Here is a 13460-nt window from a genome sequence, read left to right on the forward strand (position 1 = left end):
CCCCTGCTGGCTGCTCCAGAGTTTCTGCACCCTGACTACAGAGATGCTTACAAATAAGGACCTTCCTCCTACACATACATTGGAGAGAGAGGGAATTTCCTGGAGGTTTAGAGGATCCATGTTAGAGAGGGAGAGGCAAGGATTTGGGTAGGGGCTGGAAAGGTGCGGGATAGGAGGTAGAAGGCATTGAGACTCACATCCCAAAGGTTCAGGGGAGGGGAGGGGCTGGTGAATGGAAAACAGCACAAAGGGGGAGGGAAAATTCCAAAACCAAAAAATGTTTCAAAACTCAGTTAAGGCTGGTAAGTAACAGCAGTGTACATACCCATCACAATACTTCCAACTCCCAAACACTTAGGAACAAGGATATAACTAGGCAAGGAGGTCACAAATCTTCTACTGCTTATATATCCCTTGTCAGGAACAATCTCTCACCACCTGTTTCTGACTCACCATGTACCCACCTGCTGTTCTGACGTCTATGTTCTTCATTCCTCAGTTGACCTTCCTATTTTCACTGATCAAGTACGCTCCCCTCAAATACAACAACTCCTACATGTACCCTCCCTGGGGCTACGCTCTGGGCTGGTTGATGGCTCTCTCTTCCATGATCTGCATTCCACTCTACGTCATTTTCATCCTGCTGAAGACCAGAGGATCACTAAAGAAGGTAAAAGAAGGTCTAGAACTTCTAGGTCCCAGATTCAAATCCAGCCCAGGTCAGCAGTGAATAAAGACTGTGAGTGCTTCCCATTGGCTTGTGTGAAATGAATAGATGGTCTCCATCCAGTACAATAAAACCTCAGAGTTATGAACCCTTGGGAATGGAGGTTGTTCGTAATTCTGAAATGTTCGTAACTCTGAACAAAACATTGTGGTGGTTTTTTCAAAAGATTACAACTGAACATTGACTTAATACAACTTTGAAAGTTTACTATGCAGAAGAAGAATGCTGCTTTCCCTTTATTTTTTTAGTAGTTTACGTTTAACACAGAACTGTACTGTATTTGGGTTTTTGGTTTTTTTGTCTCTGCTGCTGCCTGGTTGTGTACTTCCAGTTCCAAATGAGGTGTGTGGCTGATGGGTCAGTTCATAACTCTAATGTTTGTAATTCTGAGGTTCTACTTTACTAGTACGAAACCATCTTGGCAACTGGCCCTAATTGAACCTCTTGTTGACAGGCTTAGAAGAGAGGCCATGTATGAATAGAGGTGTGGGGAGTAAAGTACCCTCCTGCTCCCAGAGGTGGTCACTGTGGATCACATCTGAGACACATGAGTGGGACAGCGGGGATGAAGTTAGCCCTTCTGCTGCCTGTCCTTAATCTGTGGCACTGTCAGTACAGCAGTTTTCACGATGGTGAATGTCATTCAAACAATTCAGTGCATAACATTTCTTTAAAGGGATAGACATAGAGGAGGGTCTGGTTCACTGAGGCCTTGCACTGTATTCACTGGTTACATCTGTGTAAAGTGGGCATAAGTCAGAATGGGAGCAATGTGCACTAGTGTAAAATGATGACACGAGATGTGGGGAAAAGGAGAATCTGGCCCGAACTGTTTGGGAGTGCTTCAAAAAGAATATAGTGAATCAATGGGGTGACCAAGTAGAAATGTCTCCTAACAGCTACATCTCCTCTCTAGGCATGTGACCATATCTGTCAGTTCTTTCCAATGCATCCCTTTTCCTGTCAGCCCTTTGGTTCTCTAGCTGAGTGTTGTAATGTGATGAGAATGAAAGGAGCTGTGTAAGAGAAGGCTCTCTTGCCAATATCATTTGAGACCATGAAAGGACAGGGAAGAGGCCAGTATAGATGAATGGAGGGATTGGGAAGGGGTGCAGAGAGAAACCAGAATTGTGCATTTGGCTGGAAAAAGTCCATAGAGAGTTTTAAAAAGAAAGAGAAACATTTTGGACCGGATGCTGGAGAAAATGGGGAAGCAGCAGGGTCATTTGAAGTTGAGGCTGAAGGTGATGTGGTCAGGCTCCATGGGACATAGGTACTTTAATTTGGTACGGAGGAGAAGGAACATGGCATGCTGGGGGAGGAGGTGGAGAAGAGGTGGGGGAGGAGGGAGCTTGGCTGCTGGTGGGTGCGGGACAGAGGCGGGGGAGCAGAGAAGAGCTGGCGGGGCCTTGGACTGCAGCTCAAGCAGAGTGGGCCAGGCCATTGCCCCTTTGGAGCCTGGGCCCGGCGCCGTGGCACCATTGAAAACCCGGTACTGTTTGGTAGCTGCCCGTTTATAAGAGTCCAAATCTTGAAGCCCTTACTCACGGTGACTTCATTGGAAGATTTGCCTGTATAAGGAGTTATGGGTCCATGATCAATGGGCGATACACAAAACAATGGTCAGGATCGCCTCCCACCTCCTATGGTAAAACTCACAAGGTGGGGCTCAGAGGACATCTCAGTGAGGACCTCCTTGGCTAAGTTCTCCTCTGATCATTCGGTCTGGGTGGCCTGGCGTTTGCCTACTACAGAATGGCCTGCGGCGGCTGTCTCTACACTGGGAAGGTTCTCATGAATTTGCTCAGCTCCCAGGGGACCAACAAGCACTCCGGCCTTCCTGGAGGGGGCCAGATCCACAGTTCTATGTGCAACTGATATGCATGACTATGGTAGTGCAAGGCAACCATAATGCTGACTTAACCGGCTCATGGAGGATTCCCCCAGTGTGGCACAGAGCTGTCATAGCAGCATCTATCTCTACCCCTCCCACTCCCTTGTGCAGAGAATGTCGATGGAAAAGGGAGTTTGACTGAGGCAGCTCTATAATCCGTCAATCCCTGGCTCCCAGAAAGGCCCCCTGAGGACACAGGCTTCTGGGCTTAATTTCCACTGGAGATCAGCTGGCCCCAGGATCAGGGGGTGTGAAGGTGGCATAGAGCACGCTCCTGAGCTGTGCCAAGTGCAAGTCCTGGACCAGACTCTGGCTCTTTACCTCTGATCTCCCCCTTACTCCTTACCAGTGTCTCCCCTGGCCAGGGCTGCCCCAGATAATTCTTCACAAGGTATATTACCTAACCCTGCCCTAGCTTGCAATCTCTCCAGGGTCAGTATGGGCAGGACATATGACTTGTTCCCAGTCTATACAAAGCTGCCTTTTCCCTGCCCAATCCCCTCTTCTTCCATCACAGGGATCCTGAGACTGTGGAGAGCCTTATGCAAGGTTCTAAGATGTGCATGTGTCAGGGGAATGGGGCCATGGAGACGGCTACCCCCTATTCCAAGGTCCATACACACTGGGTTACTTCCTTGTGTAGACCAGGGGAAGCACAATCTCTCCCCGTTTGTCCCAGTTTGAATGACAGCTCAGGCTGATGGAAATGTAAATGAATTGGGGAGGATGGAATGTAACTCCGGGGAGCTGGGGGGAGTTATTCAAATCTCGGTACATGAGATGAGTGGAGAGGAGAACCCTGCAGTACTATTGCATCAGGGAAAAAACTGGGCTCACAATGTCCTTTCCAGCTCTGTCACCTCAGGGAAGGTGAATCTGTGCCCATGAGGCTCTTATTTACTGGCTAGGAACTGTAACTTAATTAGAAGTGACAGGCTGTGTGGCGGTGCTGATTAGTGCCCACCTCAGGTGCCTAATGAGTTACAAGGCAAAGCCCTATTCAGAGGAGAACGGGGGGAAAAGCCTTGAGCAAATGGGGAAGGGAGGAAGGCAGAGAAGACAGTCAAGGAATACAGCCTCCTGGATTGGAAACAGCACTGGGAGTCAGGAGACTTGCCTTCCAGTATTGACTACATCTGTGTTCTTAGGCAAGTGCCTTGGCTTTACTGGCCCTCTCTGCACAGGGGTGCTTTTATCTGCTGAACCAGCTTTATGCAGTTGGAAAGGCCCTTAATGCCTGGCCTAGTCTGCGCTGATTTTGTAGCAGTATAGCAGTATAGCTATTTCGGTTAGGGTTGTTATACTGGTACAACCCTTAATGTGAATGCAGTTATATTGGTATAAAGGTGCCTTTTGTGGGTATACCTTAATCCCCTTCCCACACAGAAATAAGCTAGACTATATAAGCACTTTTATACTCGTGTAACTGTTCTTGGCTTTTAGCTTTAACACCTGAGCCTAGTGGCACAGGAGGCAAGCCATTTTCCCCACTGCCTTCTGTCCAGAGCAAGATATTTGACTCAATCATGTGTAGTCTCCATGATGGCAACATCATTTTCAGTCATCCTGCAATAAGTCATTCATTGTCCTACATGTCTTCTTTCCCCCCCCAGAAAGAATCCAATTTAAGACATACCTTGTGCTTCTGCCACGGGGTAGCTTGATGGTATGGCCAAACCACCACAGCGGTCTCTGTCTGATCACAAAGGTCCTGGTGGATTCTCCATCACTGATGATTTTTAATTCAAGATTGGATGTTTTTCTAAAATATAAATTCTAGGAAGTTCTATGGCCTGGGTTATACACGAGGTCAGACTAGATGGTCATAATGGTCCCTTCTGGCCTTAGCATCCATGAATCACTGAGTCCTCAGTCTGCTGACCCATGCGATGCAATACTTCCACATTGGTTACATGATCTTTCTAGTGAGTTCCTTAGATTCTTTTTAAGCAGTGTTTGTGGAGTGCTTTCAGCATCCTCTTGTGTACTTCCGCAATCTGCCATGTTTCTGGGTGCACAATAGAATTGTACAATCTCATTTTCGTGTGTAGATGTGTCTTACTCTTCCAGATGTTGGACACATGGGAAAATGATCCACTGGCTTTGCAGATTGTTGCCTTCACATCTGTAGTGAGATGGCCATTAGCAGATATTGTACATCCAAAATAGATTAAGTCATTAACTCTTCTTCTCCATCAATCACACATCTGCCTGCATCTTCATGCAGCTGATAAAGTGAGCTGTAGCTCACGAAAGCTTATGCTCAAATAAATTTGTTAGTCTCTAAGGTGCCACAAGTACTCCTTTTCTTTCTGCGAATACAGACTAACACAGCTGCTACTCTGACATCTGCCTGTGTTGGTAACATTCTCGCCTATCTCCATGATTTTGGTCTTCTGCATACAGATATGAAGTCCCACTTTGGCTGCTTCTGCTTTTAAGTTCATAAAGAGTCTTTTCATTCCATCCCAGTTGGTATCCAGCATGACTATATTGTCTGCAAAATCTAAGTCTTGCAGCCTATTTCTTGCCTAAACAATACCAGTGTTCTCGTCAGTAGCTGTTAGTCTTATCATCACAAAGTCTATGACAATACAGAAGACAATTGGGGAAAATATGCAACCTGGCCTTAATATGCAATATTAATATGCAACCTGGCAGTAACACTCTTAAACCATTCTGTCTCTCTACTTTCGGTCCTGATGCAGCCTCATCATACAAAGCTTTTATCAAATTAACAGTCTTTGCTGGAATTTCATAGTGTCTCAAGATCTTCCAGAGGGGTTTTCTGTGCATGCTATCAAATACTTTCATAAAATCAAGGATATTAAAAAGTATCATCTTCTGGTATTCTAAACCTTTCGCAATGTGTCTTCTCAAGGTGAAAATCTGTTCCAAACATGACCTACCAGATTGAAATCCAACCTGTTCTTCCCTGAGTACTTTATCAATAGCAGTTTTCATCCTATTCAAAATGATAATACAAAACACTTTCCCAGGTACAGCTAGGAGTGTCACCCTTCTCTACTTATCGCAAATAAGCTGTTCTACCTTTTCAGGGATTTTGCAGATAACACTTCTTCTCCAGTTTTTGGACGGGTGTCCTTTCTCCAGACCATTCTGCATCTGATGAAGTGGGTTCTAACCCACGAAAGCTTATGCCCAAATAAATTTGTTAGTCTCTAAGGTGCCACAAGGACTCCTCATTATTTTTTCTCTCCTATGTGCCTCCTCAGTGTCTCTTGCATTATTTTCCATCCATTCTCTATGATCTCTTCTGGCTAATCTTCCTTGTCTCTTGTTCGCATATTGTTGCAGAATAGTTCTTTTACTGCTGTCTCATTGTTAATTTCTCTCCTTTAATTCTTTCCTCTATTCAACTAGCTTCCATGTATTTAGTTGGAGCCATTCTTCTTTCTTAGATAGTCTCATCCCGCATGGTAGTCCTGGATGCATCCTCACTTGCTTCTTTGAAAAACTGCCATTGTTTTTCTGTGTCATCCATCTGTGTCTTTAACTCTTCAAATCTATTGCTAAATTGCATCTTGAAATGTGCCTTCACTGTTGGATATACTAACTTTCTAGTATCATACATACCTTCTGCCTTGAGTGGTGCTACTTTCTTTGGTTTCATTTTGATAGTCCCAATAACAAGATGGTGGTCACTTCTGATACTAGCACTCATATACAGCCTGGTGTCCAACTATGATCTCTAGCACCTACTAAAGGAACCATGATCAAGCTGTTTCTGGTGAAGCCATCATTTCATCTCCACATCAATTTTTCTTTCCTTGTGTGAAAATGCATAGATTGAATGCACAGAATTAAAAAAAAATTTCCATTGTCAGTCTATTCTAATATGCCATGTCTGCCTATAACATGCTCAGATCCAGTATTATCATCACCAACCTGTGTATTTAGATCTCCCATAGAGATAACAATATCATATTTATTGATCTTGCCAAGGATGCTCTGCAACCTTTCACAGAAACAGTCTTTGCTTTGTTCATCGCAATCATTTGTTAGGTGCATAACACTGAACAAGTGTGACTTTTGCTTGGTTTGTCATAAAGCGAGCGGTCAGTATTCTTGAATATGCAGGTATCCATTCCTTCAGTGCTGTAGAAGCTTCCTTGCTAAACTTAACCTTCCCAATGTTTATCATCTCTTCAATCATGCTTTCCAATGATAATTAGACAGGTCCAGTCCACCTCATCTCAGTTAGTCCAGGTATACTTAAGTCAAAGATTTTCATTTCCCTGATAATTTGTGTCAGTCTACCTGTGCTCCAAAGTGATCTAACATTCCAGCTCCCAATTCTTGACTTAGTTTTAGCTGTGAGGATACCCCATTTCAGATTAAAAACTCCCTTGCAGATTTGATTCTCCAGCATCAGAATGTCAGCCGGATTTGCTGGTTGATCAGTACTATTTTGTCTTACATCCAGCACATCATGGTTCTCCACAGTTGATATGTGTATTTGCAAATCTGTGACAGATTCATCTTGTCTTCAGGCTGTCTTTGTAACAGAGAGCATTTTTTGTGAGGACCAGTGGACTGCTTTTAGTTTGGCTCATACCCTTTCACCTTTCTGTCTTGGGTGATCCTACCAGGAGTTCCGCACCTGCCAGCATAGCTCTCAGGGTACCTGGAGCACACAAACATATGCACCACATCAAGGTGCAGTCCCTGTGGAAACTATAGCTGTCCTCACACTTGAGGGGTGGTTATTGCATTAACGAGACCAATATAATTAAAGGGGTAAAACTTGTGTATAGACAAGACTTCAGCTACCTAGTCTACAACACAACCAGCTTACACATGAAAGATGTTAAACTGTCTGATATTAAAGGTAGATGGGGCCTTTGTGCCTTAACTTCCCCAGATGTAAAATGGGAATGATACTTACCCCCCTTTAGTAAGCATTTTGAGATCTACAGCCAAAAAGTTCCTGTAGGTGCCAAGTATTTTATTATGATGCATTAGTGCTAATTAATGATGTGCTCAGGTGACTGATTTAGTCAAGTACAGATGAGGGATTTTTTGTTTACCTCTCACTTTATATAATGTCAGATATAACTTCCATGGACTTTTTAACTGCATCTTTATAAAGAAGCTTCCAAGGACATGGTTTGGAAATGCAGGAAGGGGTCTGTGATTAAAACTGAGCATATTCTGTCAACCTCCTTTCCCACACCTCCCAATAAAAGAGAGAAAGAAAAATCCTCTATGAATATTTGTTCTAATTTTGAAATGGAGTCTACCTGACTGTGTTTGTGCCCCTCTTTAATCCACTGCCTATGAATATTTTAAGAAATGAATGTACTGGCAGCAGAGCTCCAAGGAACAGCATACTCTATTTAAAGTGAATATTGCAGTATATTCATGGAAAGCAAATTTCTAATTGGTAATTGTGACTATTCACACCAGCAAGCTGACCCCCAGAGTTCCACTGGGCCAATCAGGGAACACATTGTTACATTATGTGTCCAGTTAAAAACAGCTCAAAAAATGGAATCACAAACAAGCTACAGGCCAAGAACTATGCCAGAAATTACTGGATGAATATTTTTGAATACATTAGAGAAAATAACAATCTGTTGGCAGGCAATTCACAGAGAGAGCATCAAAATTAGTTACATAAATGAGTTAATTGCTCAGCCCTGTTTGTGATATGGTCTGTAAGTATGTGATCAGATGAGTGGTGTGTGCTGAGCCAGTCAGTCTGAGTAGAAAGACACATGTAGCTGTGAATATCAGTGTCTGTTAGAGAAATGTTTTGATGCTCAATGAGTCTGTGGAAACCACTGAGAAACACTTTGTGGTAGTCCCAGGGAGTTCAGGGTCTCAGGAGGGTATAGGGTATGAGACGAATGCTAGAAACATGGACTGGGGGAGATCAATAACTAAAAGCATAACCTTCTATGGAGCTGCTCTGTGGGTAGGTGTGTGCAGTGGAATGATATTACCTAGTGTCTTCCATCCAATTATCGCAAAGCATGGCACAGCCTCTAATGAAAGCCTCCCAGGACCCCTGTAAGGAGGGTAGTATTGGTAACTCTGTTTTACAGTTGATGACATGGTTACAAAGAGTGGAAGATGTTGATTTTCTATTGATTTGAACTGGATCTTTGACTGAGCAGCACTTCTTTATTATCAGCCCTCAGAATTGGATGAGTTCAGAGGAGCCACAACTCCCACTGCAGTCAGCGTAAGGTGTGACTACTCAGCACCACAGAAAAATTAAGTCATAAGGGGCTTGTCTGAGGCCACTGAAGATGTGAGACAGAACCAGGAATAGAACCCTTGTGTACTGATTCCCACTCCTGTGCCTTAAACAGAAGACCGTCCCTCCTCCCATAAATACAACTCTAGTGCACCTTGTGATACATGTCCCAAAATGTAAACAAAGAGCAACATTGTAAGCCTGGAGGTTGAATAATCATAGATGAGAAATGGCTAAAGATCAGAAAAGTTGTGTGTGTTTGTGAGAGAGAGAGAAGATGGAGGAGAGGAATGGAAAGTGGAGAGGATTAGCTCTCTAAAATGCCTTTGCCCACAGCAATTACTGTGGATTGCTATTGGGTGTCAGTTTGTTTACCAGTTTAATTAACAGAGATTCCCTCTGTCTGCCTGTCTCTCTGCAGAGGCTAAAGCAACTCACTTCCCCAGCGGAGGACTTGCCTCAGCCAAAGAAGCACCGGGCTAGTGTGTCTGAACCATGGGAGAGCCCCAAAGCAGAATACAGGATCTCATCTCCGTCAGCCAAGGAAGTGCTCATAACCACAGAGAAGGAAGCCCACTTGTAAAGAATATGGGAAAGGATTTCGCCTTTGCATTCTGGAGTGATTCCCCCTCTCATTCCTGAGGTGGCTTCTCTTCACACCTGGGACAATGTATTCTTCATTTCTCCCCTGCACACCTGAGACAGAGCCATCCTAGTCAGTGACTCTGGGACATCCTTCACCCTCCCCAAGTTTATCAGGTAGTTAACTACACAGACTTGGGACGGCCGTTCTTTTGACACCCCTAGGACAGCTCTCTCCTTTTGCACCTGGGAAAGAGCAATGTGGCTTCACCAGAGGCGCTTTAGAGCCCTGACACTAAAAAAAGGAACAGTAGATATAAAATAATGGGGAAAAGAAATTGCAAGCAGTAGAGAGGTTCAGAAGTAAAGTCAGGAAGGCAAAGGCACAAAATGAGGAGGTGTGAGCAAAAGGAACAAGTAAAATGGTTTATAAGTACATGAAGAGCAGGAGGCTGACATAGGAAAGTGCGTGGGTAGGTCACCTACATACCAGAGAGAGAGAGCCAATCGCATACTAAAGAGGCTGCAGTGCTGAGTAGGTATTTGGCGAGTATTTGGTGAGTGACAGGATACTTAACATAATCATAGTTAATGAGGAAAGGGAGAGACCACAAGGCAGACTCAGGATGGAACAGGCTGAAGGATATCTGGGTAACTCGTGCTAATTCAAATCGAAATGGGCTGGTGAAATTCATACTAAAGAGTGTGAGGCTAGCAGAGAGCTGGCAATTCTTTTGGGGAGAGCCTGAGTGCAGGGGAGGTCCCACAATATTGGTTGAGAGTAAACATAGCACATAGGGGCCAAAAGGGGCTCCAGGAATTACACACGAGAAGGTTTAAACTGCATTACCTGCAGCTGGCTAGAAGAATGAATAGAGGCCTGATTCCCTGCTACACTGCACTTTGTGGAATCATTTACACCAGGGCAAGTGATACCACATCAGAATGACAGCCTTTTACACCACTTTGCCCTGGTGTAAATGACTGCACAAAGTACGATCAGGCTCAAAACCTGAGCGCCTCCAGGCAAATACATGATAAATAGTAAGGCGACACAAATAGCCAAGATGAGTTAATCAGAAAAAAGTAATACCAAAGTATCTTAATCTCTTTCTTTGACAAGATAATGCCCGAAGGGAATGCAGGGGACTGGAGGTATTTCAACTTGAATAAGGCATTTGATACAGTTTCACATGACCGTCTCCTGTGGAGACTGTGAATTCAAACGGAACAGCTATAAACTGAAATGCCAAAAACTACATAGTTGTATATCAAGGCTGCACAGTTAAAATCACAGGAAAAGCTGAAGCTAAGGGCCCATCAGCCACATTACTTCAGCTCCATGGCATGAATATTGGTATATAGACCGTGTGACATAATAGCCTATTAAACTGAAGCACACACTTAACCGGAAAAAGAAGAGCAAATACTACACACTGTGGGACTGGTTCTCCATTGCACTGCACTTTGTGAATATGTCTACACTGCAGCTGGGAGCAAGGCTCACAGCCCACGGGGAGAGACCTCGTGCTGGTGGGGCTGAAGCTAGTGCGCTAAAAATAGCAGTGTGGACATTGCTGTACTGGCGGAGGCTCAGGCTAGCCAGCCAACCTTGGATCCTATTTCATTCCTGCCCAAGCTTGGCTGACTAGCCTGAGTCTCTGCCCGTGCAGTAACATCCACACTGCTATTTTTAATGCTCTAGTGTGAGGCCTGTCTGGGAGGTTCACTCCCAGCAACCACGTAGACATAACCTGTGTAGTCATCGACACCTGTGCTGAGTGGGCGTAAAACACTAACACTGATGAATGTGAGTGGAAAATCCATGCCTCTTGTGTGCAATGCAGTTGCATTTATATTGCCGTTGGGGCCTTAGCTTTTGCTCTTCTTGTGAATGTCACTGTGCAGCCTTATTGCTGAATTAGCAGAGTTTTTTGTGTTTAGTTTCCTTTCTTTTAAAAAAGAAAGAAAAATTGATTGCTGGTGCAAGTAACATTTAAATGGCCCCAGTTAAGTGTCAACATTCACACTTCATGGAGATGAGTGGCTGGAAGATGTGGAAATTTGGTTGGAGACAATTCTTGGCAAGTCCGGGTGGACAGCAGGCCAGCATCGCATCTGGGTCATTGTGATGGCTGTCCTTTTTGCAATGAAAACAGGTTTCTGTAAAAAAGAAACTCTAGAATGTGCAGAAGGCAGGAAAGTTGTGGAATGGCCTGAAAATTATGAGATCAGTTGTTTCCTGTGTTCATTATTTTCTCCTTCCCTTGTGTTTATACTGGTTTGGCTTTTACTTGCAGGGTTGCTGTGTGAGTTTCAATAAGACAAATGTTCCTCATACAGATTGCCCTAACAACAGTCTGAGCGCAGCAGCTGTGGCCAGCCTGGAAGACTGTGCAAATGTGCAATGTCAAAGGCAGCAGAGCTTTATCAGACTGCTAAAATTTGAGCAGATGCCCACTGAGCATGCTCAGAAGGGAACGTTTCAATTGCTTATAACGGCTCTATTGTTATTTCCACTACTACCTCTCCCCCGCCCCCTCCCAGCGGAGCACAAGTGCTCGCAGGATTATCCCTAGGACAGTTTTGTTTTTTAATTCCAAGTTTTAGGCTTCAGCAGTTTTTCTTGCATCCTTGCTTGAAAGACTGTGGTACAGTATTAGAGAGGGTAGCGTGTATTTTACTCTCTCTCCACTAATTCAAGTGGCAGAAGGAGAAGGTTGGTTTTGTAGCTCAGGCACTGGGGTGAGACTCAGGCTATTGGAGTTCACTTCCAGGCTGTGACACAGACTCCTTCTGTGTCCGGGGGGAAGTCACTTAAAAGTCTCTGTGCTTCATTTTGTAAAATACTAGGGATAATAACACTTACAACCTCCCTGGTGTGTTGGGAGGATAAATTCATTCATGTATGTGAGGTGCTCAGATCCAATGGTGAGGGGGCTGTGGAAACACTTGATAAATGATCGTCTTTGCACAGAGACCAAGGGTCAGATTCTGAGCTGAGTCTTGCTGGCATAAGTGTGGGGTTGTATTAACAGAAATATCACCTGTGAGGAAATGGTTCTTCTCTACTCACCAGTAGGCAGACCTTGGTGCGCCACTTTCAAGTTCAGGCAGCTACGGTTTAAGAAGGCAGAGGGTGAAATGAAAATGATCTCTTTTGTGTTTAAATAAAATTTTGATTTTTTTATTAAAACCAAAAAGTGTTCAGTTTTTCCTTTTCCCCTTTCCTTCCTTTTTCATCCTTTGTTTCTCTTTCCCCCTCCTTTTCCCATTCCAGTGGCAAAATGGAAAAGAGGAAGGAAAGGAGGTGAAACGGGGGTTAAAAGAGAGAAACTGAAAAGCCAAACCCCATAAATTTTTGCTTAAAAAAATTCACCAACATTTTCAAGAAATAAACAAACCAGTTCTTCTAAAAACCAAACCAACCACACAAACAACACACCCAACTTCTAAACTAAAATGTTAGTGAAATTTTCAAAAGTGTTTTGTTTGTTTGTTGACCAGATCTACTTTGTGGCAGTGCTGGAAGGAGTTAACGCCCCATTTCCCCTGCATTAGTAGAGATGGGTACTGAATCAGAAAAGGGGATGGGCTTTTATAGGATTGGAAAAACTTCCCTCAGCCCGCATCCTCACACACTCATCTGTTCATGGGAGATCTGTTATGAGGTTACATCTGGGGTCTTGTCTTCACCATGAGAAAAAGGTGTGTTCTTAACTCGAGTGAACTAACTCAAGGTAAAATCCTAGTGTGGACAAAGAAGTCTGTGGTTTTCCCATGAGCTAGCAGGTTAAGTTAAAAACTAACCTCCCCTATAGTCTTTACCTAGACCTTCTGACTCGTGTGAAAACTGCAAACTGGCTTGCATTCACCAGGCTATTACCATGTGTTAGTTATCACCTGTTAGCTGACTTGAGTTAACACCTTTCTTCCTACTGTAAAGATGGAGCCTGTAAGTCTAGGGACCCAGCTAACAGGATATTCTGCAGCAGAAGGCAAGGATCCATTGGCAGGGGCAGCAGAGGGAG

At 44.1% G+C, this 13460-nt stretch overlaps 1 protein-coding gene across 1 annotated transcript in view; it reads left to right on the forward strand.

The window, feature by feature from the left end:
• Nucleotides 1-12645, forward strand: part of LOC102944031 (sodium- and chloride-dependent betaine transporter) — a 63147-nt gene extending 50502 nt beyond the window's left edge. The window contains exons 14-15 of the mRNA XM_043540564.1: nucleotides 500-670; nucleotides 9269-12645. Of these exons, the coding sequence (XP_043396499.1) occupies nucleotides 500-670; nucleotides 9269-9430 (333 nt within the window). The 3' untranslated portion in view covers nucleotides 9431-12645. The remainder of the gene's footprint in view (nucleotides 1-499; nucleotides 671-9268) is intronic.
• The last annotated feature ends 815 nt before the right edge of the window (nucleotides 12646-13460 follow it).

This window comes from Chelonia mydas, chromosome 1, assembly GCF_015237465.2.
Source record: "Chelonia mydas isolate rCheMyd1 chromosome 1, rCheMyd1.pri.v2, whole genome shotgun sequence".
Lineage (NCBI taxonomy): Eukaryota > Metazoa > Chordata > Testudines > Cheloniidae > Chelonia > Chelonia mydas.